Source organism: Podarcis filfolensis (assembly GCF_964270895.1).
Source record: "Podarcis filfolensis genome assembly, chromosome: Z".
NCBI classification, from domain to species: Eukaryota; Metazoa; Chordata; class Lepidosauria; order Squamata; family Lacertidae; genus Podarcis; species Podarcis filfolensis.
In genome coordinates this window covers 42,231,841-42,258,219 of record NC_139617.1, presented here as the reverse complement: position 1 = coordinate 42,258,219, position 26,379 = coordinate 42,231,841, and the positions used below count along the sequence as shown (strand labels likewise).

At 44.8% G+C, this 26,379-nt stretch overlaps 1 protein-coding gene and 2 long non-coding RNA genes across 5 annotated transcripts in view; 1 reads left to right on the top strand and 2 right to left on the bottom strand.

Moving 5' to 3' along the window:
* The window catches only part of LOC310754947, a 4,193-nt gene extending 2,824 nt beyond the window's left edge, over window positions 1-1,369 (bottom strand). Inside the window, exon 1 of the long non-coding RNA XR_014544096.1 lies at window positions 1,096-1,369. This is a non-coding gene — a long non-coding RNA (uncharacterized lncRNA). The remainder of the gene's footprint in view (window positions 1-1,095) is intronic.
* LOC310754925 lies at window positions 856-7,739 on the top strand. Its single transcript, XR_014544066.1, has 3 exons — window positions 856-1,029; window positions 6,441-6,530; window positions 7,384-7,739. It is a non-coding gene; the product is annotated as an uncharacterized lncRNA (long non-coding RNA).
* TMEM268 (transmembrane protein 268) lies at window positions 6,116-26,379 on the bottom strand. Of its 3 annotated transcripts, XM_083597414.1 has the most exons (9): window positions 26,066-26,371; window positions 25,759-25,960; window positions 22,224-22,333; window positions 19,962-20,069; window positions 19,397-19,546; window positions 18,256-18,366; window positions 14,918-14,998; window positions 11,966-12,151; window positions 6,116-10,013 (listed from the first exon to the last, which is right to left on the bottom strand). In XM_083597414.1, the coding sequence occupies exons 2-9, from the start codon at window positions 25,865-25,867 to the stop codon at window positions 9,834-9,836; spliced, it is 1,035 nt and encodes a 344-aa protein (XP_083453540.1). In that variant the 5' UTR covers window positions 25,868-25,960; window positions 26,066-26,371; the 3' UTR covers window positions 6,116-9,833. The 3 variants fall into 3 exon arrangements, with proteins under 3 accessions (XP_083453540.1, XP_083453541.1, XP_083453539.1); XM_083597415.1 differs by having other exon boundaries at window positions 20,016-20,069; window positions 25,759-26,379; XM_083597413.1 differs by having other exon boundaries at window positions 25,759-26,371.

The following is a 26,379-nucleotide window of genomic DNA, read 5'->3' as shown; positions in this document are numbered from 1 at the left end:
TTCAGTGGATTTTGTAAATAGATACAGGTGCATTTAAAACACCAAGAACATGAAGTTGCAGGTGACCTTAGTTTGATGTTGTTTCTACAGCTCAAGTACTGCATAACACTGATTGTGCACCATTTATTTTGACAGGTTTCTGTGCTTACCTCTCTTGATTTACTCAGCCTTGTACTATTGCTTCCTGTTTGTTTCTATATACAGTGGTACCTCGGGTTAAGTACTTAATTCGTTCCGGGGCTCCATTCTTAACCTGAAACTGTGCTTAACCTGAAGCACCACTTTAGCTAATGGGGCTTCCTGCTGCCGCCGCGCCGCAGGAACCCGATTTCTGTTCTTATCCTGAAGCAAAGTTCTTAAATCGAGGTAATATTTCTGGGTTAGCAGAGTGTGTAACCTGAAGCGTATGTAACCTGAAGCGTATGTAACCCGAGGTACCACTGTATATATATTTCTTTCTTAATAAAATTTCTTAATAAAAAAATTATAATAAAATAAATTCCCCAAGAGGAGAGAGAGGCTCAAACTAGCTTTAAACGGCATGTGTGAAATCTGACAAAGGCTGCAGCTGCCTAACACATTTCTGCACTGGGGGGAAATAGGACTTAGCACTGAATAAACAGGTTGCACAGGTAAGATTGGATTTTTAAAGTGTTTCCACCAGATGTCAGATGCTGGTTCTTCGGGTACGTCCCCCACCAGCTGACTCCCTCAATCCTCACACAGACAAAACCAGATCCCCTCTCCTCCTTACCCTAAAGTGAAGCAAACAGAGCAACTGTATGAGTCACAAAACACCCATCCTGCTAACTGTCACCCACATGTGACTAGGTTACTGGGGCAACGCCCTCTGGTGAGGAACAAATGTAATGTGTTACCAGAAGGAGGAAATAAGTGGCAACAGCTTTCTTGCTGTAAACCTGTTGACTGCAGAGAGAGAGAGAGAGAGAGAGAGAGAGAGAGAGAGAGAGAGAGAGAGCGCGCACCCATCTGCACCCACAGGAAACATGGCCTGAGTTATTGCTCACGGTAAGTGAAGAACAGCTTTATCTAAAGCCCAGGTGACTTTTGGTTACAAAAGAGCTTTTTCAGTACCTGAGATCAAAGGGAAAGAGGAGCTGGTGTTTCAGCTGCGGTTTTTGTCCCCGTGGATCTATTTTTAATCTTTCCCCTGGTAAAGGAGAAGGGTGGGATGTGTGTTTGCTGGGTCACACAGATGCTTCAAGGCACCAATTCTCTGTCAGAGTGAAGAGTTTTAATCCAAACTAAAAACCAGTGGCCAGTTCCCTGAACTACTTCCAAACTGAAGTATTTCAGGAGCACTCTGGGAAGAACTTATATCCTTCCTTAGGTTCTGTAGTCTACTGCCTTCCACATTCCAACCTGATAAAAATGTAAAATAAAATGAAACACCGAAGGTTAAAAACCTGATACATTAGACCATCCTATTAAACCATCTATTCAGAAATTTGTCAGAATCAGATAGCAAATATATGATTTTCACTTGATCATCACCATCAGATATCTTACATAAAAATTCAGAATAAATTTTGCCTTTGGTTCAGAATACAAAGAGCAGTACAGTAAATAATGATAAAGATATTCTACTGCTGCAGCATCACATATGCAAAACACTGTTCTACCAGTATTTTGCTATTTGTTGTTGTTTAGTCGCTTAGTCGTGTCCGACTCTTCGTGACCCCATGGACCAGAGCACACCAGGCACTCCTGTCTTCCACTGCCTCCCGCAGTTTGGTCAAATTCTTGTTCATAGCTTCAAGAACACTGTCCAACCATCTCGTCCTCTGTCACCCCCTTCTCCTTGTGCCCTCCATCTTTCCCAACATCAGGGTCTTTTCCAAGGAGTCTTCTCTTCTCATGAGGTGGCCAAAGTATTGAAGCCTCAGCTTCACGATCAGTCCTTCCCGTGAGCACTCAGGGCTGCTTTCCTTAAGAATGGAGAGGTGTGATCTTCTTGCAGTCCATGGGACTCTCAAGAGTCTCCTCCAGCACCATAATTCAAAAGTATCAATTCTTTGGCAATCAGTCTTCTTTATGGTGCGGCTCTCACTTCCATACATATTTTGCTATAGTCCCTCTAAATATTGTGAAGACACAGTCTTGGAATGCAAAGCCAGAAATACTTTTCTAAATGAACTGTTATATAATTCTCCATTACATATGTTGATGTAAGAAAACGTAACTGGAGAGAACAATGATTTCTGGATTTGCTTGTAGAGCTTGTTGGGAATGGAAATCCCCTCAAACTTTCTCTCTCTAGATATTCAAGTCTAATCTAGGGTCCACTTTTTAAGAAGCTGGAGAATTATATCAAAAGCTAAAATTTGTTGTTCACAATTTGCTACCCGGGTAGTCGCATTATGTGATTGTAGCTGTTGCATAAAATGTTTTTTTTTTAGGAATTCTAAAGCTTTCAATATTAAAAAGATTAAAATGGTATATAAGTAAAACCATAAAAATACAAAATTGTACAGGCATAATGCCAGGCTTTGCTCTAATACCAACTGCTAGGCAGGGCCGTTTTAAGCATATCCAGGGCCATGGTGCAAAGATCCCTCCAATGACCCCCCCCCCCGTTTCTTAGGCCCATTACCACACTTATTAACAAAATGGTTTAAAATCTAATATTGATCAATAGAGATTTTTCCTTGCCCTTTTTCTTCTTCTTCACCATGCATTTGAATGGTGGTTGTGGTGCTGCTGAGAGACCCTTAGATCAGGCCATAACCTGGTGATGAATCTTGAAAATCCAGCTGAAAACCAGTTATCTACCCCTACTGACAATGGTTCTCCCAGATCTCAGGCAAAGAGAGGTCTTTCCTTTTATTTGCTACCTCATCTATGTTTAAGCTGGAGATGGCAGGGATAGAAGTGGGCATCTGTTGTAAGCAAGCCATGTGTCCTGTCATTAGGGATGGGGAAATCTGTTATTTTCCGTTTCTCTCAGTTCCTCATTTTTTCCAATCGTAAGTTCAGTTCTCCACATTTCCACATCAGTTTGCCACTGGCGTAGCTCAGTTGGTAGCACATGACACTCTTAATCTCAGGTCCATGGGTTCGAGCCCCATATTAGGCATAAGATTCCTGCATTGCAGTGGGTGAGACTAGATGGCCCTTGTGGTCCCTTCCACCTCAATGATTCCATTATTTAAATCCACATGAAAATTCATCACCATTTGAGCATGAAAAAATCACCATTTGGGGTGTGAATACACACATGCTTATACGCAGTTTTGCCTAATGCATACATTCCTCTCATATACTCCTATACTACATTAATAGCCATGACTCCCCCCACCCAAATAATTCTGGGGACTATAGTTTGTTAAACATTTTGGGCATTGTTAGGAGACCCTTAACAAACTACAGTTCCCAGGATTCTTTGTGGGAAAACCATGCCTATTGAAGTGGTCTAAGAGTGTATGGTGTATGGTGCGGATGTGACCCCAACCTGCTCCACCTTTTGTGTGACCGACAGTCCTTTAGATATTTGAAGACAGCTCTCCCTATGTTTCCTCTTAACTGTCTCTTCTCCATGATAAACCTACTCAACTCTTTCAACAATTCCTCATAGGACTTTGTACCTGCAGCTATGTCTTTGCTCATTTGCAGCATTTATGTGTAGAGCGTGTGAAGTGAAAATTGCTGCAGAATGCACACGCTCCAATTCTATTTGTTTAAAGGTAGGAGCTGGTGGAGGGGACGCGGGTGGCGCTGTGGGTAAAACCTCAGCGCCTAGGACTTGCCGATCGCATGGTCGGCGGTTCAAATCCCCGCGGCGGGGTGAGCTCCCATCGTTCGGTCCCAGCTCCTGCCCACCTAGCAGTTCGAAAGAACCCCTTAAGTGCAAGTAGATAAATAGGTACCGCTTTATAGCGGGAAGGTAAACGGCATTTCTGTGTGCTGTGCTGGTGCAGGCTCGCCAGAGCAGCTTTGTCATGCTGGCCACGTGACCCGGAAGTGTCTTCGGACAGCGCTGGCCCCCGGCCTCTTAAGCGAGATGGGCACGCAACCCCAGAGTCGGACACGACTGGCCCGTACGGGCAGGGGTACCTTTACCTTTACCTAGGAGCTGGTGGCACAATCAGGGTGGCTGACTTTCCAATGCCAGGTGTTGCTGCTGGTTACCTAGTGGGATGAGAGTCAAGAACATTGAACTGGGGGTGCTGTCATGCTTGAACGTTTCTGAGCTCCCCGCACCTCACTCCCTCTACCTCTCAGTAACTGGAGTGATGCTTGCTGTTGGGCAGCCAGGCGAATAGTGCTGCCTTGTCTCTACAGCTCCACCAACCACTGTTAAAAATGATTTCAGCAAGCCTGGAATGCTGAGCAGAGTGAACTCACTGAACCATAAGGAAATGGAATAACGGAGAATCCCATCATCACAACCGCAACTGTTATTTAGGTGTGGCCTTGTAAACTATCTAATTTTTATTAATTTTTCATTAATAAGAATCCAATATAAACCACATTAATACAATACCAAATCATAATACAATTAAAAGAGCCAATTATCCGATTCCAAATTAAACATTTTGGATGACTTCCCATGTTCTGATTTTTGGCAGATGCTGTTATTCCTTGTGCCTGCTCCAATCCTCTTATTTAATCCAAACAATACAATTCCAATGTTGATCCTTTGTTTTAACAAACACTGATGTGATGACTTTCGTTCGTATTTATTCCATAGCTTTTATTTTGCAAGAGGAGTTTAAGTCTTGTAACTTTCTGTGTGGAATGCTTTTTTTTTAATGTTCGACCTTCCTTTCTTGCTGTACTCAATCATTTTTGGCATCACCCCCCCCACACACACACCAAGGACTCATTTTTGCTGTGTAAAGGCCTCTCGCCATCTTGCTTTTCTCAAAACCAAAAGAGGTCTGGTGTCTGGCCTTTACTCCAGGCAGACTTCTGACATTTTCTTTTATTTCTTTCCCACCCGATCACAAGCTGATATCTCGCCAACACCGTAATAAATCAAAGTTAGAGTCCTCCTTAGGGATTATTGCCACCAAACATCCCAATCTTTCCACATAGTTCTGTTCTTTGAATTAATCCATAAGCATTATAAAGTTCTTGTTAATTCCTTCTTGCATTCCATTAATATTTGCAATCCATTATTAATGACATTCCATTAGTAGCTAATTTTTCTTTGGTGAAGAGTTGCCAAAACATAAAATGGCATAGTGAATATATAAAGAGAGAACAAAGGTTCCTCTCTACCAACATACCAATCTAATAACGATGAAAATCTTCTCCAGATCGAGACCTTGGCACTCATTGGCTGGTTCATTTAGCAGGTTATCTTGTCTCCTTCGTTCAGAACATGCTTGTTTCTTAAGTCCAAATTCTGATACATCTTAAAAAACAGAAGGACTTCCGCTCATGGTGGCTGCGTTGCAGAGTTTACGATACATGCAGTGCTATACACTCAGTGTCCCTGCCCCCCAAATTCCACTGGAGTGAGAAGCAGGTATCAGATGAACTGCGAGTGAAAGCTCCCCCCCAACCCCCGGCTTGCAAGGACAATTACTCTCACATTATCCTTAATTGGCTGCATGGCCGGTGTCCGCTATCTTGGGACCCGCTGTTCACCATGGTGATTAGCACCGGAAGTCTGGCTTTGTAAACTATCTAGATGTGGCTGACCAGGAACATATTGCTAATAAAAACAAGAGATGTGGAAAGACTGAGTCATACAAGTTTTTTTTGGCAGTAGGAAGTCCTATACAGAGATCATCAGTTTACAGAGACTGTTTCCTCAAGTTGAACTGGTATGCAAGAAATTTATAGTGATTTTTTCCTCTTGTACATATTTTGTTGTTGCATTTTGTTCTCTACAAATAAACGTGCTGAAGATATTGAAAGCAATCAGAGTTCTAAAGCAAATAGCACAACTGCCAATCCTGCATCTTCTTCCCAAGAAGCAACAGTAGCAGCCCCACTCCCACTTTTAGTTAATTCTATCTTAAATAAAACAAACCCTCCAGCTGTCAGACTTCCTCTGCTTAAATCAAAAATTTCGCTGAGTACTTTCTCCAAACTTTGATGGGTGTGACATTCGTTCCAAAGACTACAGAGAGCATTCCAGCCATTAAGAGTTGTCAAGCTTATTTTATTCTCACAAGTTAAGCTATGTCACATCTTAATCATTATGAATGGGTCCATTCACAGTAATCAAAACAGTCACTCGATCGTGTCATATACAAATAGTTCACAAGGAGCACTTTGCAAAGCAGAAGATAAACTAGAGGGCATATGTTATTATCCCAGCACTACAACAGCCCCTTCTCTACATCTTCTTTGCACCCAACTCTTTTCTTGTTGCAAACCCCCATTTTCAAAAATTGAAAGCTGAGTTATGTGGACTGCATACAGAGATTTCCATCTGACTTTCCTTTTATTTCCATGGTCTACAGCCTGCGGCTATGTGGCAGCTAAAATTAGGGAATGCTGCTGCTGCTGTCAAAGCAAAGAGGAGCAACAGCAGGAGCCAAATGAGAAACCAGGTAAGGAGGAACTGAAGACTCTCTGTGGCAGAGATGGGGAGCCAGGTGTTGTTCATAAGCCTTGGTCATTGGCAGGAGCTGGTGGGGGTTGGAATCTTAACATCCGGAGGGCCATAAGTTTCCAATCCCTGCAGCTGTGGTTAAGAAGAACCCTACTGGACCAGACCAAAGGCCCTTCTGGTCCAGCAGTATGATTCCAAAGCAGAAGCTGATCAGATGCTTTCAGGAAGCATGACAAAAATAGCCATTCTCCAAAGGGACTCCTAGAAAAGATGTGTAGCAGAGGTGGAAAAGGTGCATAAGAGGGAAAATCAGCTCCCCCCCCCAAAAAAAACAAAGGGCTAGAGCAGAGGTGGGCAATCAATTTCAGGCTGAGTGCCACATTCCCTTCTGGACAACTGTTGCTCCAGGAGAGCAAGAGGTGATATCAGAGTTCAGTGACTGTATCCCAGCCAGTGAAAAATCCCCAGGGACAGTTCAAAGCAGGTGAGGGGGGAGGAACTGGGGGAGGGACTGCTGCCTGAGAAGAGTTGCAAGGGCCAGCTAGAGAGGCCTGGAGGTCTGCATTTGTCCCCCAGGCTAGAGGCTTTCCCAGTGAGAAGGAAGTTTGCAATGTTTTTGTATTTTTTTCATTTAGAAAAAAAGGTGAAAAGAGGAGGAGAGTGTTAGAAGTGTATGAGATTATGTGGAGAAAGGGGATAGGGAGAATGTTTTCCCCCATCCATTGTTCATAATACTTGAACAAAGTGGGGGGGGGGCTTCCAAGGCAGCAGAACCATGGGATTCAGCCGAATCCCAAATTCAGCCAAAACTGGCTACTAATTGCTTCTGATTTTCCCTCCCTTTGCACAAGTAACTACATGACACGCCTCATCTGGAAGAGCTGAGCCACCAGCAACATGTACCCTTCCCATCCAAAGTCAGCCTATTAGAAGATGACGCTAAAAGCCTACAAGGAGCGTCTTCCCTGGGACAAGATCCTGCACTGCTTCCCCTCAAGCAACTATGATGTCAGCAAGTCCACACCCTCTTGCATCATCACAGACCATAATGAAGACAGATTCACAAACTCCTCTTTCAGCGGAGATGAATGTGTCTGAAAACCCTCTGCCTGTGATGCCCATAGATAGTTATGAAATTATAAAATGATTTAATTGGAAGTGAAATGAAAAGGAAATTGTACTAATTAAAAGCTATGTTATATTGTTATTAGTCTTGGTTTTTTATTCTCCCCATCAAAAATTATGAGTTGCATTGCAAAAGCACAAATACAGTACGGTGAAATAGCCTGCATTACTTCGCATGACAAGTATACAGCATGACTATTACAGCAAATATCACAGGGTGTTCTGGAAAACCTATAAAGTCCACTTCAGCCCACACTTTCAACTCTGTGTGTGGGAAGTGTTTATGGTATACCGATAGCTCATGGATAAGAGCTCATGCTTCCAGGAATGACAGTCATGGGTTCATGACCCCCTGATATTTCTGCTTGAAGAATCTCAAGAGTCAGGGTCTTTGCAAGTGAAAAAAACCAAAATGCAACGGAATGCCCCATGGGAAATATCTTGCCCTATATTGTCAAAAGGGGCCCAGGAAAGTGAAATAATGCTGAAACCAGGGAGGCTACTCTTATGGGCAAAGTAGGGCATAGCCCTGAAAAGGTTCTGAACCCAAAAAACCTTCCCAGGCTATGGTGCAGTCTTCTTTCTGTTGCACACAATAACATCACTGCATTTCCAATGACTGAGAGACTTCTCTGCTTAGCCAGTCTATCTTCTCTGCTTAGCCAGTCATAAAAATCACCAGCAGTAGATTTCACCCCTGTCTCCAAGGAGAGGAAACCATGAGGTGTGTGTTGTGGGTAGGTGGGGATCCCAAGCAACTATCTCACACAGAAAGAGCAAAGGAGGGAGGGTAAAAATATTATTGTCCTTTTATCCTGCTTTTGCCTCTCTCAGAAGCTATGCCGCTATTGGGGGGGGGGGGCATCTCTCATCTTTCACTATTGTTACCCAACAGGAGCCATGGAAAGCAAAATATTGCAAAATCACACAAGCGATTTGTGATCATCTCTTATTGACATGGCTTGTTGGATGTCTGCACAGGAGGTTGGAGAAATTTTGCCAGTACTGTGCTAGGCAGGCCACTGATCTCATTTCATTTCACAGTAGCTCCTTAATGGAAATGACAAAAATGCATCCAGAAAATTACTGCTGGACACTTGTTGCATATGGAGAACAATGGTGGTGGCTACTTTTATATTTGTACCCCACCTCTTTGCCTGGCAGGTACTCAAGGAGGCTTACTGATAAAAAAACACACAGCTAAAATCACAGAAAAACTAATCATTAAAATTACATTTTATAAAATAAAATATAATTAAAACTATATGGTCTAAACCACAGAGCCTAGGGCTTGCCGATCAGAAGGTCGGCAGTTCAAATCCCTGCGACGGGGTGAGCTCCCATTGTTTGGTCCCAGCTCCTGCCAACCTAGCAGTTCGAAAGCACGCCAGTAAAAGTAGATAAATAGGTACCGCTCCAGTGGGAAGGTAAACGGTGTTTCCCTGCACTGCTCTGGTTCACCAGAAGTGGCTTAGTCATGCTGGCCACATGACCTGGAAGCTGTCTGCGGACAAATGCCGGCTCCCTCGGCCTATAGAGCAAGATAAGCACGCAACCCCAGAGTCGTCCGCGACTGGACCTAACGGTCAGGGGTCCCTTTACCTTTACCTTTACAATAAAAAATAGCTAGAATGAAAAACAGCACAGCACCAGTCATTTCATTAAAAGCAGTCAGCTCCCCAAAGCCTATTGGAACAAGACTTTACCTGTCAGCAGAAACACCACAAGGAGGGAGCCAGCCTGGCTTCTCTGGAGAGGGAGTTTCAGAGTCTGGCAGCAGCTACCGAGAAGGTCCTCTCCTACATCGCCACCAAGTATGCCTGTCAGGATGGTGGGATCAAGAGAAAGATCTCCCTTGAAGCTCTCGCAACCTGGGCAGGTTCTTATGAGGTAATGTGGTATTTCCGATAGCTTGGACCTAATCCATATAGGTCATATAACTAGCCTGGGACAGCAATCTGGCAGCTCTTCGAGCCAGCTGAAGTTTCTGAGCACTTTTCAAAGGCAATCCTATGTAGAGCATGTTACAGCAATGCAAATAGTGGGTAACTAAGGTGTGTGTCATTGTGGCCAATTCAGAAAACCCCGTGAAATGTTTTCCCCAGTTTGCAAGTTCTAGGTCTCCATTCTGGTTAATACTGTGCATAATGCAAAGGGCCACTTTATCCACCACTGGTCACCTCAGCTTGAACCAAGAGCATCTCTTTGCCAGCACTGTAGTCTCGACGAATTGGCACAGGCATGGGGTGTGGTTGAGTAATACATGTCGTCTTGCAGCGACCTCTGTGAGCTGACCACTGACCAGAAGTCTGATGTAGCAGCCACTGAAGATTGCCAATAGCTGCTGGGCCATCACCTAAAATCAGTCAAGCATCAACGTTTATTGATGATGTAAGAACATAGGATGCAGCTGTTATACCAAGTCAGACCAGTGGTCCATCTAGCCCAGTGATGCCTACACCAATCTGTAGCTCAAATAGCACTTCATGTGCTGTCCCTGAAAGTTAGTGCTAGAAGTGAAGAACATTTTCTGACCAGCAAGCCAAATCCTTATATCCCCAACCCAGAGGCCATCTACCTGCCAGTCATCTGACATTAATATGGTACCAGGTTATACTGAACTCTCAAGCCCTGACTATGGGGACTCAGTGTGGAATTGTATGAAAGCTCTTTTGCAACCAGAACTTTGTTGCTGTTTGAACAGCACAGGGCTCTTTGCAAAAGGGCTTTCAAACAGACCAACACTGAGCTTTGACTGCACATGGCTGTTTCCAGTAGGGGAAGAGGCATGAACAGCCCAATGGTGCAGGATTTAATTCCTACTCATCTGCTGGTGAGTGGAGATTAAACCCTGCTGCTTCGGCTATGTGTGCCAGTTCCCAGTAGAGTAACTGATGCATGCAGCCAATTCAGAATCAAACCCCTCCCACCATTGGAATAGCATCAATGGGCATAAAGGTAAAGGTAAAGGTACCCCTGCCCGTATGGGCCAGTCGTGTCCGACTCTGGGGTTGCGTGCTCATCTCGCTTAAGAGGCCGGGAGCCAGCGCTGTCCGAAGACACTTCCGGGTCACGTGGCCAGCGTGACGAAGCTGCTCTGGCGAGCCAGCACCAGCACAGCGCACGGAAACGCCGTTACCTTCCCGCTATAAAGCAGTACCTATTTATCTACTTGCACTTGGGGGTGCTTTCGAACTGCTAGGTGGGCAGGAGCTGGGACCGAATGACGGGAGCTCACCCGCCGCGGGGATTTGAACCGCCGACCATGCGATCGGCAAGTCCTAGGCACTGAGGTTTTACCCACAGCGCCACCCGCGTCCCACTATCAATGGGCATAGTTTCTGAAATAATGGCCTCACAGGCCAAGATTGGCCTATCCCCAACCCTGGCTTATGTCATAATAAACCACCTCTCCCCAAAATTTCAGATTGGAGTCTTTCCCAGTGCTGGGGGTTGAACCTGAGACCTTCCATGCACAAAGCAGGTGCTCTACCACTCAGCTGTGGCCCTTTCCCTTCTCCAAACCCAGATACTCTGAGCAATTTGCTTCTGTACTGCACAACTAGCCTTCAACAGCTTTTTAATCCCATTTCATTTAACATTATTGTCAGCTTAAACATTTCCATCATTTCCATCATTAATTCTTATTAGGTTTACATCTACCTTTCCAAACTTTCATGTGCATTACCCTTGCTAGTGTTAATATATACAGCAACCTAGATGTTACTGTTGTTATTACCTGCCCTTTACTGTGAGGTCCAAGGGTGGGTTACAACTTTGAAACACAAAGTCTGAAACAACTTCAAATAGCCAAAAGGTGTGTCCTAAAAGTTTCTTGAAAAGTTCCTGACTTAAAAATATATATATATTTAAAAATTCCTTTAAGAATTCAAATATTCCTTGAATGTCCCTTGCTTATCCACATCATTTAAAAGGCATAATAATATATCACTGGCACTACATTTTATTTTAAATATTTCTTAAACATTTATAAGTGAACAGTAGTGCCTGGTGCCCCCTTGGGACTGGTAGGACAAAAGGTACAGAATCCGAAAGTAGGGTGGTGCTGGAGCCAATGACTGATAGAGGCACTAGTTCTAGTTTTGCCTCCTCCCCTGCTGAGGTCTAGAAGGTCAACCTTGAGACTAAGGAGGAGAAAGAAACTAACAGGCAGTGCCACCTTCTGGACAGTTTATAAGTAAGAAATCAGGCAGGTATGGGCTGGCTGAGTACAGAGGCTGGTGAAGATCCACCTCAGTTCTCCCCCAACACCAAACCTTTTTACGGACTCCTTCAATGAATTCTTACCTCAGGGGCTCCATCTGGGACAAGCTGGAGGAACTCTCGGTATGCCAAGGCACTTTGGTTGCTGTCCTTTTTCTCGGGCAGCAGTTCAGAATCTTCTGAAGAAATTCCCAGGCCTTTTTCCTGACTTGGAACGATGGGAGTCTCTATTACAATGCAGAGTTCTTTCAGGTTGTGCTTCAGAGCAGACTGAAAAGGAGCCGGGAGGAGCAGATTTGCAGGACAGCGATATTATTCTGCATCACCCAGAAAAGCACATTCTGCAGCAATCAGCTAACAGCAACAATGATCAGCTGAATCCCTTTGGGTCCCTTCCAACTCTACAGTTCTATGGTTTTATCTTCCATTCTCACAATGGAATTTCCCCTTCCTCTTCTGTCTCCTCTCTCCATGTGAGTCCTGACACACAAAATTGCTCTGACGGTCCAGGTGGCACTGAGGGCATGCAGAGACAGGAGAGGGAACAGAAGTTCTGTTGTATGAGCAGAAACCATTCTGCTTTCGCTAGGAATTTGTTGGATACAATTCAGTAGCGACATAAGCCACATTCGTACCATCCATAAAGCACTATGCTACCACTTTCAACAGTTGAGGCTTCCAATAAAGGATTATTGGAGCTCTAATTTGTTAAGGGTGTTTCACAAAGCTACAATATTCAGGAGTTACCTGTGAGGCAGGATTGATTGTTAAACCATTCTCAGAATTGTAGCTCTGGAAGGGATAAATTAACAACTCTCAGTACCCTTAGCAAACTACAGCTCCCATAAGTCTTTAGGGATGCTATGACCGCTTAAGGTGGTATCACAGTGCTTTAAATGGATGGTGTGAATATGGTCATAATCACACAAATGAATATGAGTGTTGTTAAAGATGACAGCATGGGTTCTGAGGGTTGTCTCTAAGTTCCACTCAGAGTAGACACATAAAAATTAAGAGAACTGAGTCATGTCTAACAATTTCAATGGGTTCATAGGCACCAACTCTATGGGGCTGAGGACAGCTCAGCCCTCACCCCAAAGTATATGGGGACATGGCAGCCTCCCCCTAACTTGAGGAGCTGGGCCTTGTTGGGCCTCTCTGCAGCTGCAGAGGACATCAGGCGTCCTCCTGATGTGTGTGACATCACATGTGATGTCACACACATGCAACAAGCCCCCCCCCCAAATGTTGGGCAGAACTCAGCACCTATGAATGGGTCTACCCTGTGCAGGACTAATATTGGATACAACCTTGAATCTTTGTTGGAAGTGCCACTAGTGGTTCCAAGTGAGTAATGAATTTGGGGGGGTTGAATGGGAGGAGGATGGTGATCTAGGTGACTGGGTAGGATGTTAACTTGGGAAAATAAACTGCTGTGAGATTACTTTATAAAGAAATGACTTGGGGATCATCATTGGGGGCAGCTGAACTGATCTTGAGCACAATCTGTCAGGAAATTATTTGGACATAAATGAATTGAAGAAAAAGCAATATGGGGTGACCCAGAGCAGGATGCAAATTAATGGAAGAATATTCCTATGGTGATTTGGTGCCAGGACTGCTTTGGCTACACAGGGAACCAGAACTTAGAAAATGGAGATGGATATTGTGTGTGTGTGTGTGTGTGTGTGTGTGCCGGTGGTTCCTGGTGTCTACCAGGCAGAGGCACCATGTTACCCCCAACATTGGGTGGGTTGGCGCATGTTGCACATGCCCCCTATGCTGTGCAGGCCAGACCGTTGCAGCCTAGAGGAAGGCTGCATCGGCCTGCGTGGTGTCAAGAGATGCCAGGCAGGAGCAGCCTACTACAATCTGTGCTGGTCCTTGCTTGCATAAAAAGATGCTGCACAGGCTAGTGCAACCTCTCGCCAGGCTGCACCTGTCCCCACAGCATCTCCTGACACTATGCAGGCTAGTGCAGCCTTCTGCTAGGTCACGCTGGTCCCCACAGTCTCAGGAGATGCTGAGCAGGCTGGTGCAACCTCACACCAGGCTGCCCTGGTCCCTGCAGTGTCTCCTGGAACTGCACAGGCTGGTGCAGCCTTCCATTGATGCTGTGCTTTGCTCGGCTAGACCTCCTCCACCCGCTCAATATTTGGGGGCTGCGTCCCCTGTTAAGGAATATTGAGGGGGCTGATGACATCTCTGTTTGGAGTTGGCGTGCCTGCTCCTGTGAGAAAGCAAGGAGCCTAGCAGTAGATAGTGTCAGTCAATTGTACCCTCCTGCTCTCAGTCATGAAGAGGCGAAGGAGATGCAACATTTCCTTCTTCCGCCCCCTTGTGCCTTTATGTTTAATTGGGTTTCAGCCTTGTTCCCTGAATTGATTCAGGTCCAGATCCAAGCTAAGCGATCTCCACATCTGCCTGGACTGGGTCCCCAGATCCTGGGGGGTGGAGACTGAGGAGTTGGACACAGTCTTACTAAACAAGACTCTTCAGTGTGATCCAGCAGTGATGTTATTTCAAAAACTCTGCAAAAATACTGAATTTCTTTTTTGAAAAACTAACTAGCTAACTAACTTTAGAATGACATCTTTAATGAAAATGATAGACACCTGTCCCAAATGGAATAGTTAAATGACTAAACAGACTCCATTGACTGAATTCTGTATATTTAATTTGTTATAACCCACAACCTAGTTTTAAGAGCAATGAGTCAGTGTCTTACTTTGGTGGTGGTGGCTGTTTAAAGCATGATAACATCCATCAGCTGGATTCTGTTAATTCTGAAGAATATTTCTGTGCCTGATATAATTGCAGGCAATTCTCTGTATGGTTGACTTGAGAAAGAGGATGATGGCTGTTTGCTTATTCACACCCATTTGGAAGATGGAGCTCAAATTAATTTATTTGTTTTGTTTGTTTTCAGCAATGTTTTGTTTGTTGTCAGCAATGCCACTAACAGTTTCGGCAGCATGGCTTCCTTGGAAACCTTCTGCCTTAAAACAAAACAAAAACCCTCCAATCATCACTCACCTTCTCATTCCTCTTCATTTCTGCCAGAGAGTCTGCTAAGAATTGAAGGCATGGCCCCACGTCAAAATGAACAAACCAGAGCTGATGGGGGAAGTCAAGGAAAACAGCCCTATATCTGATGATCCTACCAGCCATGCACAAATTATGGTAAATGATGAAATTCTTTGCAACTCTCTATATTGCTTACTGGAGAAAAGGATTGATGTTGCTTACTTATTCACACCCGTTTGTAAGAAGGAGCTCAGATTGTTTTAATTGTTTTACTCTTATGTAGTAATCTGTAGCAATACCACCACCTATGGACAAATTATGGTACTGGATATATCATGGCAAGTAAAGAAAGTGTGATGTTAAGCTATAGCTGGAGAGAAGCCTTAGGCCCCAGGCTGATTGTGACTCTCCAAGCCTCTCTATCTTTCCTTTTGAACTTTTTCCAGGCCACACCTCATTGGCCCTGCTTTGCTCCATGAGGGCTGTATCCAGTGTTCTCTGTCTACTAGCACAAGGGCTCCTGTGCCAGCAGTTGGGTGAGATTGTAACGCTGTGCAACAGAGGGATCCAACACGACAGTTAGAATAGTGGAAAAACAATGTGCAATAAATTGTGCCATCTATTGGGCAATCTATTGGACGTGGGTGGCGCTGTGGGTTAAACCACAGAGCCTAGGGCTTGCCGATCAGAAGGTCGGTGGTTTGAATCCCCACGACGGGGTGAGCTCCCGTTGCTCGGTCCCAGCTCCTGCCCACCTAGTAGTTTGAAAGCACATCAAAGTGCAAGTAGATAAATAGGTACCACTCTGGCGGGAAGGTAAAAGGCGTTTCCGTGCGCTGCTCCGATTCACCAGAAGCGGCTTAGTCATGCTGGCCACATGACCCGGAAGCTGTACGCTGGCTCCCTTGGCCAGTAAAGTGAGTTGAGCGCCGCAACCCCAGAGTCATCCACGAGTGGACCTAACAGTCAGGGGTCCCTTTACCTTTACCTTTATTGGGCAACACAGGTACATTCTCTTGCACAACAATGTTCAGCTGGTACAAAACATTTTGCCAGTGGAACAAATGTACTGCTATGTGTCTTTAACTCCCTCTGGAATTCTCCTATAACGATTTCCCACCCAGCCTCTCCCGGCCTTTCTGCAAAAGGCTACTTCATCTTGGTGACCGGACACAAACCAGTTAATTTTGAAACATTCTGTCTGTTGTGGACCTTGGTTTCTCACAGCCACCCATTTGTGGTGGGGGTCTTGTGATGTGCAGGATCATTCGCACCTCCTTCCCCCTTCACAGCCAAAGTAGACTTTTCAGTGGGAAACCACACTCCACTCTGGTTTGCTGCATTCCTTCCCGCTCAGTACAAGCTTTTCTGTGCCAGGAAACTCCGAATCAAAGAGTGTGGTGTTGAAGTCAGCCTGAGCTTCATGCCGTCATCAGGCACATGCGATGGGGAACTTCTTCCTCTGCCTTTCTGAGAAATGCAAGAGTTGTTCGTGGGAATCGGTGGGACTCCTGCCATTGTTTGAGCCAAGAAGTTTGCTGCTGATAGCAAGATGTTGAAGAACCCCACGAGACCTCCTTCCTTTGGCCTGTAGGATCCAGTTCTGTCAGGCAGAAGCTGCCACATGGGTCTGGCCACCGTCCTGTTAAAACCACTCTCTTACTTAATTTCTAGGGGTGTTTTGGTTTCTCTTTCATAAATGAGCATTGCATTTTTAATTTTTTTTTTTAAAAATGGCTCTCAGCCCAGCCTGGCCTTTTGGCCGCCTGTGAGTCAGATTGCTGATTCCTCTGGCCCATAAATGGGTTGTCACTGTTTGGATAGGCCCTTTTCTTTGATGTGAAGCTTGTGTTCAGCCACAGTTTCGTTTTCACCCCACCCCATATTTACAGCCAACTCTCATGTCTTCTTTCAAGTTGCTAGAACCTTTTCTCCTCCTGACTTCAGGAGCTTCCAGAGAGTGAGATGACTGCATAACCAAACGTTTTCTCTTGCTTTTTTTGTGGAAGGGCTGGGTTCCTCTCTTCCAGCTGATTCTGTTGCCTTTGTGGCTTGAACCCAATTCTTGGGGTGTCAACTTACAAGTGCTCATATCCAGGCTGGAGGAATAAATGGCTGTGTGTTTAAACCCAATTTCGTTGGGGTGGTCCTGCTAATTCTGGACTCTCTCCAGAGCTGCAGAAGTACATAGCAAACTTTTCTTTTCTTTTCTTTTCTTTTCTTTTCTTTTCTTTTCTTTTCTTTTCTTAAGATGGAACACTGTTTTCCTTGGGGTGGGGCCAAAGAGGACTTTTAATCTTCTCCAACCCTTCAAGATAACCATGATTACAGCCAGTCTTCCTTTATGATATGATTTGTTTTAGCATTGAACTGAGCAACACTGGTGTTATTTAAATTCTCATTGTTGCTTTCGCCCAAGGATCTTTTGGGGTTATCTTAAAAAGCAAGATCCACTCCTTTCCTGTGTATGATATCTTCTAACAATCTGCTTTTCACTGGGCGACTTCTGGGGAACATCTTTAATGGGTCTGCAAAAATATTTTCAAATGCAGAGCAAAAATGGCCACTTGGTAGCCAATTTGGTTCACGAGTTTTTTCTTCCTTATTCTAGTTTTCCAGGCTCTCTCACAAAGACCACAAGCATCCATGAACACTTTCCTGCTGCAGTCGCTAGGGCATGTGTATTCTTTAACCTGTGTCTCTCCCCCAACCCTCTGTTTGGGGACGGTGTTGTTTTTTCATTGGCTCTTGATCAAGATTCCACCCCCTTCTCCCTTTCCTGTGCCATCTGAACAGTATTGACCCATAGTCGAAAGAGAAAATTGTTAGCTGATTCATCGTTTCTTTTTTAAATGTTTAACGACACGTAATCCTTTTGCTTTAATTTTTTTTAACAAAAAAGCCTTCAATAAACATGAACCTGATTATTAGACTCAAAAACAAACAAAAACACCAAAAAAAAAAAAAAACCTTAGCACTGCATTGGATACAACCCCAAGTGTTCACCTGGCTGGAATGCATATTTGAACTCCGATAATGCCTTTGACTTGCCTGGATTGAGGTTAAAGCGGAGTGGTTGAGCAGGTGCAGAAACTAGCCTACTTTGTAAAGGAAAACATTTACATTTGTACGGATGCCCCTGGTCTCGCCCACCACTAGCATGTGGTCCCCAGAAGGCTGCCCAGAAGAGAATGAGGTCCTTCGTCAGCAAAAGGTCCCCACCCTTATTTTATTATATCATTGTATTCAGAGGTAAATATAGGGTGTGTTCTTAAGTGACAAAACTGAAACTTCAGTTCTCCCTGACATACAGAGATTTGGCATTGTTTCAATCTGAAAAAGGATACCTGTGGAACACTACATTGCTTCTCCGGCATATTTGTGAACCCCACCAGGAATTTGTTTTTCATGAAAGCTTCGTTGGCAGCGGCTAGTCTCATGTCTGTACTTACATTCAGCTGTTAAATGAGAAGGAGAAGGAAGGGAATTAAAGGTCTCAACCACGGGATGCCCAGTGGAGGCAAGAGGGAAGCCATACCACAGTCTCATGGGCATAGGCAGTTTAACAAGTTGGTTTAACAGTCATTCCCCACAATTTTCAAAGGGAAACATAGAAAGCTGCCTTCTGCTGCATCAAGCCATTGGCCCACCTAGTACAGAATTGTATACACTGACTGGCATCAGCTCTTCAGGGTTTCAGGCAGGGGAGATTCCCATCCCTAACTGGAGATACTGGAGTGAAACCTGGGACCTTCTGAATGCAGCCAGGTGCTCTGCCACTGAATTATGGCTCCTTGTAGGAAGCTGTCTTATCCTGAGTCAATGGTCCACCTAGATTTGTATCATCTACACTGCGTGGCACTGGCTCTCCTAAGTTTTCTTCCAGCCCTGCCCAAGGATTGGACCTGGGACCTTCTGCATACAAAGCAGATGTTGTACCACTGAGTTAGAGCTCTCCCACTTAAAAGATAGGAACAGGTGGACCAATGGTTCAGATACAGTTATAAGGCAGCCTTATAACTGCATCTGGCCATCAGTCCATCTGGTTCAGTATTGTTCATGTTGACTGGCAGTGGCTCTCCCAAGATTTCAGGCAGGGAGTATTCCCAGATGCACCTGGCAATGCTGGCGAGCTTCTTCATGAAAGGCTGGTTCTCTGTTGCTGAGCTATAACTCTTCAGGGTGGAAAGATTTGAGCTGAGTTGAGCTGACAGTGGTAACAATTCCAGCTAGGACTGTGATGAGGTGGGTGGAACAAATGGGGTTGCAATGTGCAGGCACCCTCTAAAGCAATTGCTTTGCAAGATGTGGGCCAACCTCCTCTTGCTTTTCAGGCTTTGCTTTTGGCATTTATTTCAGTGAATGAAAGTTGAACTGAATAGGCTCCATTGGGTTCTGTTTTAATTTGTGATTATCTGAACATGAATCCCTAATACCTGCTGCTCATCATGGAAATCATAACTGCAGACATGTCTCAACTCGTCTTACCTTCCTTTGATGTTGATGAATTGTGAGTCTGACGATCAAGGCAGCCACTAGGGCAACTGCAGTGGCCAAAATACTGATTTCCCAGGGTTGTGCTACAGAATATATCTGCAGGGTGGAAAAAAGATTGATCCAGAGGGTCACGTAGAAAACCTGAAAGGAGGAACACAATATTTATCTAATAAAATAGAGGTGAGCAACTTTTTACAAACCAAGGGCCTCATTCGCTTCTGGTCAAACTTCTGGGAGCCAAGTGCCAGAAGTGGGGTGGGGGGTGGGGGAGAGAGGCTAAAGAGGGCAGAACAACGAATGCAAATTTTACCTTCATACAGTTGTCTGATTGCTACACCCACTCACACACCCCTTCTCCAGCCATGCAAACAAAAAGCATAATTGGAGTTACTGGGCACATTCTTGAGGAGAATTCTGAGGGCCAAGAAGAGAGGTCTAGAGGGCCACATTTGACCAATGGGCCTCTGGTTCCCCATACCTGCAATATATATATAGTCATTTTAGACCCTAGCAAACCCACATGCCCCAACTCTCACTGAAGCAGTATGGTGCTTACCACAGCAATTGAGATCGCAAATGCTCTGGAGTTGTAGAAAAGGTGCTTTCTCACCTCTGGTCCTAGCACTGCACACTGAATCAATTTTTTCCACTGGTCAGCTGTCACCTGCATAAGCAACAGCAGCATGGTCATTTGATGTATGCCCAAATGCATTGGACATGATCCCATAACAGCATGAAGTGAGCATAAATCCACTGCCATGCTTTGGACTGTGGCCAAGAAGAGCAATTGGGACTAAGAAATGTGTGAAGGGCTGCTCACCCCACAAAGTGGATCAAGCTGATCCCTTCTGCCGGTTTCCCCCCCTTTCCTCTACCATTCTGCCTCCTCTTCCTCCTCACCAAAGGCCAGCCCACCCGTGAGGCAAAGTGCAGCAACCACCTTAGATGCAGATCCTCAGGGGCGACAGATTCAGCCTCCAAGGAATTCCTTGGCCGCTGCTACAGTGGAAGCGGTGGCTGTGGTACACTCCTTGGAAGCCAGATCTGCTGCTTCCTCAGCAGCCTCCTGCCTCACAGTGCTACCTCCATATCAGCTTCTCCGCAAATAGGAAGCATTGCTGGTCTCCCCGCTCCTCTAGTGAGGAAATGGTAGGGGTTGCCCCTGGGTTATGCACTTGCCTGGTTTGATTCAGGGCACACACCCAAACAACAGCCTTTGAGTCTCACTTCAGCAGTCTGGTAAGGTTGATTTGACTCACTACTTTGTTCCCATTGTAGATCTTTATCCCTCCCTTGATCTTAATGAGAATCTCCACTGCCCCCTTCTTCTCTGGTGTGTGTGGGGGGGGGGGGGGAGAGGTACTTTGTGGTTCACCTCATGTGCCAGACTGTCTTGGGCCTACTGCCGTCCCCAGCCAAGGCCGGGCTCAGGGCAGCTAACACCAAATATATAATACATTAAAAACACAAAATCAAACAATTGATTAAAACACAGCTCAAAATCACAGTAAAATCAATATAAAATGAAGTGGCAACCCACGAATCACAGCCATGAGGGTAGGAATATTACCGTATTTTTCGCCCTATAGGACGCACTTTTCCCCCTCCAAAAATGAAGGGGAAATGTGTGTGCGTCCTATGGGGCGAATGCAGGCTTTCGCTGAAGCTTGGAGAGCAAGAGGGGTCAGTGCGCACCGAGTCCTCTCGCTCTCCAGGCTTCAAGAAGCTATCTGCAAGCCTGGGGAGCCCGGGGGAGTTCCCGCAGGGCTCCCTAGGCTGCGGATAGCAGCCTGCTGCCTGGAGCGCGGGGCGCGCTGAAGCAGAGCGCCCCGCGCTTCGGGCAGATATCCTTTTCTCCTCTAAAAACTACGGTAGGTGCATTTTTAAAAGCTCGGGCTTCCCCGCGGCTGGGGGGGGGGATAAAGAAATTTTTCTTTATTTTCGCCCCCCCAAAAAACTAGGTGCATCCTATGGGCCGGTGCGTCCTATAGGGCGAAAAATACGGTAAATGTTCGCCAGGCCTGGTCACTCATGCTGGTCCCATATGGGCCGATAGAAAGCGCCAAGGGGGCCACTTACATACAGGGTTTCATGGAAAAAAGGAGGTCAGACTGGGCCCGGACAAAAGGCCTGACGGAACAGCTCCGTCTTGCAGGCCCTGGTCTCTTGCAACAGAGTGTTCCACCAGGCTGGGGCCAGGGCTGAAAAGGCCCTGGTCCTGGTCGAGGCCAGTCTAACCTCCTTGAGGCCCGGGACCTCCAAAGTATTATTATTTGTGGACTGTAAGGTCCTCTGCCAAGCATGCCAGGAGAGGTGGTCCCATAGGTACTAGGGTCCTAGGTAAGTCAAGAGTCCTACTAAGCATAAGAGCATAAGAAGAGCATTTGTGGATCAGGCCAATAGCTCACCTTATCCAGCATCCTTTTCTCACAGGGGCCAACCAGATGTCTGTGGGAAACCTGCAAGCAGGATTTGAGTACAAGGGCACTCACCCTGCCTGTGTTTTCCAGCAACTGGTATTCAGAAGCTTTGCTGCCTCCAACTGCCCCATTCATTTCAATAGGAAATAAGTTTAGCTGACAGCTTGGAGTCAAAATAACAATTGCAATAATGGAGGAGGAGGAGGAGGAGGAGAAAAAGCAGCAGCAGCAGCAGCAGCAGAAGAAGAAGATGCTTGGATAGCAGCAAAAAGTACTAAAAGTACTAATTACTCCTTGCGATCTGGTTCATCCTGATTTTTTTCCTTGCACAATCAAATTATATTGCATCTGGTGGCTTTTATCTCTGCATGATTCAACAAGATATATGCAACCCTCACCTGAATTCCCATGGTCTTCAATCTCTCTACCCAAAGATTCATATCAAAAAACGTAGAAAAACAGGACTCGTGAGCTGTGAGAACCATAAGCATTTGCCCATTGTGAAGCTCTGGAAGGCAACAGTAAAGAAGACTGAGTATAAGCATTGTGGAGTGGCTATCATGTCAGAGCAGTGCAGTGGCGTAGCGTGGGGGTGCAGGGGGGGCCGGCCGCACCAGGTGCAACACCTGGGGGTTAGGGGGCGCAAATCCACGGGTTAGGGGGCACAAATCCACGGGTTAGGGGGCACAAATCCACGGGTTAGGGGGCGCAAATTACTTGCCTTGCCCCGGGTGTGACAACCCACGCTACGCCACTGGAGCAGTGCATGTGCTTTGTGTGGAAATGGTCCCAGGAAGGATGTGGTGTTCTCCAAATGTTCTGCGCTACATCTTCCCTGATCTCTGATCATTGGCTATGTACCATTCTGGATATCTTCTGGTCTCCTCTAAGTAGAACCATCTCTCAAGTATTTAATGCATGAGTCCTTCCCAGAAATACAACCAGAGATCCTTTAGAAATTAGGAATATAGAAGGATTCTGAGGATACATATTTGTCCATGTAAGTACAGTGGTACCTCGGGTTAAGTACTTAATTCGTTCCCGAGGTCCGTTCTTAACCTGAAACTGGTCTTAACCTGAAGCACCACTTTAGCTAATGGGGCCTCCTGCTGCTGCTGCACGATTTCTGTTCTTATCCTGAAGCAAAGTTCTTAACCCGAGGTCATATTTCTGGGTTAGCAGAGTCTGTAACCTGAAGCGTATGTAACCTGAAGCATATGTTATCCGAGGTACCACTGTAGTAGATTGCTCTGGCCTGGGAGATTTGGAGTTTAATCTCTGATTAGCCATGAATAGAGATGAGCAACTCTTGTCAGTTTGTTTCACATTTTTCCTGTCTAAAGCTCAGTTCTCCAATTTCCACATCAGTTTGCAAATAATAATAATAATAATAATTCTCATGAAAGTTCATTTGCATTTTTGTACATACTTCTCCTAGTATACAAATCGTTTCCCCCAATAAATGCATGCTTGCATGCTATTTTCACTACCCCTGGCCAGAACCCCCTTGACATGATTTTATATTTCCTTGCAGACACAGATAAGTATGTGACCTGGCGGGTAGCACTTTTTGCAACTGCTGCTAGGAAAATTAGAGCAAATTATATAGCCAAGGTAGCCATTAACTGTAAAGGTGATGAATTTATTTGATCCTATCTATCTACCTCAGGCTATGCTCTATCTTTGTCACCACACTCTGAGTATAAATTGCACACTGTATTAATTGATATTGTTTTTAACATTAGTGACCATGTGATTATTTTAGCTTATGAATTTTATTGTTTAATGTTTTTATTTGTACATTGGGGTATTTTCATAGCTTTGTTTAGAGTACGTAATGTTTTAATAATGTAAATGTTTTAAGTCCTTTTTTATCAATTCAGTATATTTTCTTTTAATTGTCAAATAATTCTGTGTACATTGCGGCAGCCTTTGGCTATGTGCAATAAAACTGAGTGAGGCTATTTTCACTAATATATGCACTTCTAGGCACAGGGTACGATTTTTCTTTGTCTGCATTACCCAGTTTGAGATCTGTGTTGTGAAACTCCATAAAGTGCAAATTTTGGGGGCTGGCTGTGTTTGAGTTAACTTATCATTTTGGAAACTGTGGTTTACGTATGTGTGACTTTAAGTGTGAACTAAATCGAATTTCTCCCCCATCCCTACTGGAAATGCTAAGGATGGAAACAGTTATGTGTGGAAAGCAGGAACCTCGTCACTGAGCTTTCAGCCCTTCCGAAGAAAAGATTCAGCTTCATAGATTCTTTGACTGGACAGCTAATGGGACACCTTCCCAGAAGTTGTTCAACTTCCACCCCCATCATCCTTGATCATTAGCCATGCTGGCTCGGGCTGATGGGAACTGTGGTCCCAACAGAATCAGGAATGAGCCAGAGAGCATTCTGTATTCATCGCATGCAGCAATCAGTTCTGCTGCAATTGGTTTTCTTCCAAAAACTATGTTATTTTTCCTCTCTGTTCTGCTGTGGTGATTATTATATTATAGAATATATTCTTCATACGTTATTCCAAGCCATTCATTTCAGTGCAGAGGAAACATGATACATGCAGGTGCTGTAGTTACACCCTGTGCCATAGACCCCGCACTGTATAGTGTGGGGATTCATTTAATGGCCTCCAATATCCCACCCATCTCTATGGTTCTTTGAATCTATGGCAGTCTTTCCCAACATGGGACCCTCCAGATCAACTCCCATCAGCCCAACCCAGCATGGTTAGGAATGATAGGAGATGCTGTCCAAAACATCTAGAGCATCTCAGGTTTAGGAAGGCTATTTCTCTGGCAGAAGTATTGTCTCAACCATAGTGCGCACACTCCATTTATAGCTTGTGGTACCAGGGACAATTATCTGTATGCAATTATCTGCACACTGCTGTACCGTTGAGTTATCATCATCCTTGAAGGAAAAGAGACGGTAAAGGTTGTCCAACAATTTCTGGAGCAGGGAAGAGGGAATAGCCTATTGATCCTCCAAAAGACATCACTGAAGTATCATATTGAACTGATCGTGCAATGGCTGCCATAAATTTTACCACGTTATTCTTTTGTTTTAAATTAGGGTTACCAGACGTCCCCAGACCCTTTCCTAAAATAAAGCATGAAATTCCCCCCCCCCAAAAAAGTGTCCCTGGATTCCTTGAAAAAAATCTGGTAACCATATTTTAAATTGCATTTGTTTAAATGTGAAACCTGGTGAAGCCCAGTCCATTAAAGACACTACAGTGCATTAAAATATACCTAAATATCAACACAAGGCAATTCATGGATGGAAACTCTTTCTCTCCAATAGTTTCTATGGGCTCCTCCAGACAAGCTATTCATTGAGTATTCATTTTGATTTGCTTGCAATGACATACCTTGGGATCTCAAATTCCTGTGGTGCCCTGTGCAATGCCAAATTCAGTGGCTCCCCTTGCCTTCCATTCTACATCATAGCTGCAGCACCCCCTATGGCGCTTCCATGCTCTGCACCCAGTGCAGCTAAACCAGTTGCACTCTCCTAAATCTGCCTTTGTTGCTTGCTCAAAGCTTGCACAGAGGATAAATTATATCCAACTCATTCTGTTTGGTTTGTGGTTATACAACAATGAGCATTCACCCTTCATTCATCCTGATTTGCTTGTGCAGTGTTTAAGCGTCTTCCAGTTATTCATTCATTTATTTCATTCTTTTCTCCTTCACTTACCTAACCACAAAATATCTGTTTCTTTTCCTAAAGTGGATTTGCTACACTGGGAAAACAGAGCATTTCAATCAGCTGCAATTGCACATATCTAAATTTCCTTGTTTGAATTTGAATCCCTCCTGCAAAACACTGACAATCTGGATGTGACCCATGTTTAGTTCAGTGTGTGTTGACTATTCTACACCTCATTTTTGGCAATCAACAGTGCATTCATCTACATTACCTTCCTTCCAGTAGTCTGAATGTTCCTCCCCTTGGGTCTGACAGTAAGACACGGAGAATGGTAATTCGTCTTCTTTAGACATGTCCACTTGCCTTTTCCAACAAGCCATACTGCAGAGCAGTGTCACTCAAGAATTTTAGAATCAGATGATGGAAAATCTAGCTTTCTGCATCCACATCTTCCACCTGGAAGTCGCTCTGTCCTAGGAAACACCAAGTTAATCATGTGATATCTGATCTGAGAGGTGGTTGAGGGTTGCAAGTGGAGGCCAAGCAAGCTCAGGATGGGTCCTGAGATGGAAACCTACTTGTCTGAGCTCTCAGTAGAAGATCTGTTGCAGAGTTCTGCCCCTGTTACTTCACACCCTCCTCCTTTCATGAAGCTTCATTGAGTCACTATCTGAAGCAATGTTATATACTCATCAACAGTGGGTGGAACGAGACTTGGCAAGAGGCCCATGCATGTATGCAACACAGGTCCTGCATTGGCCAACCAAGGGAAAATGCAAGTTATGTCAGAATCCAATTACAGGGCCCTCTTTTTCTGCTGCACTTTCAGAAACTCAGCCTGTTAATATTTTGTCTTCTCTGCTGTTTTCTCTTTGTTGAATTTCTTTTTCTC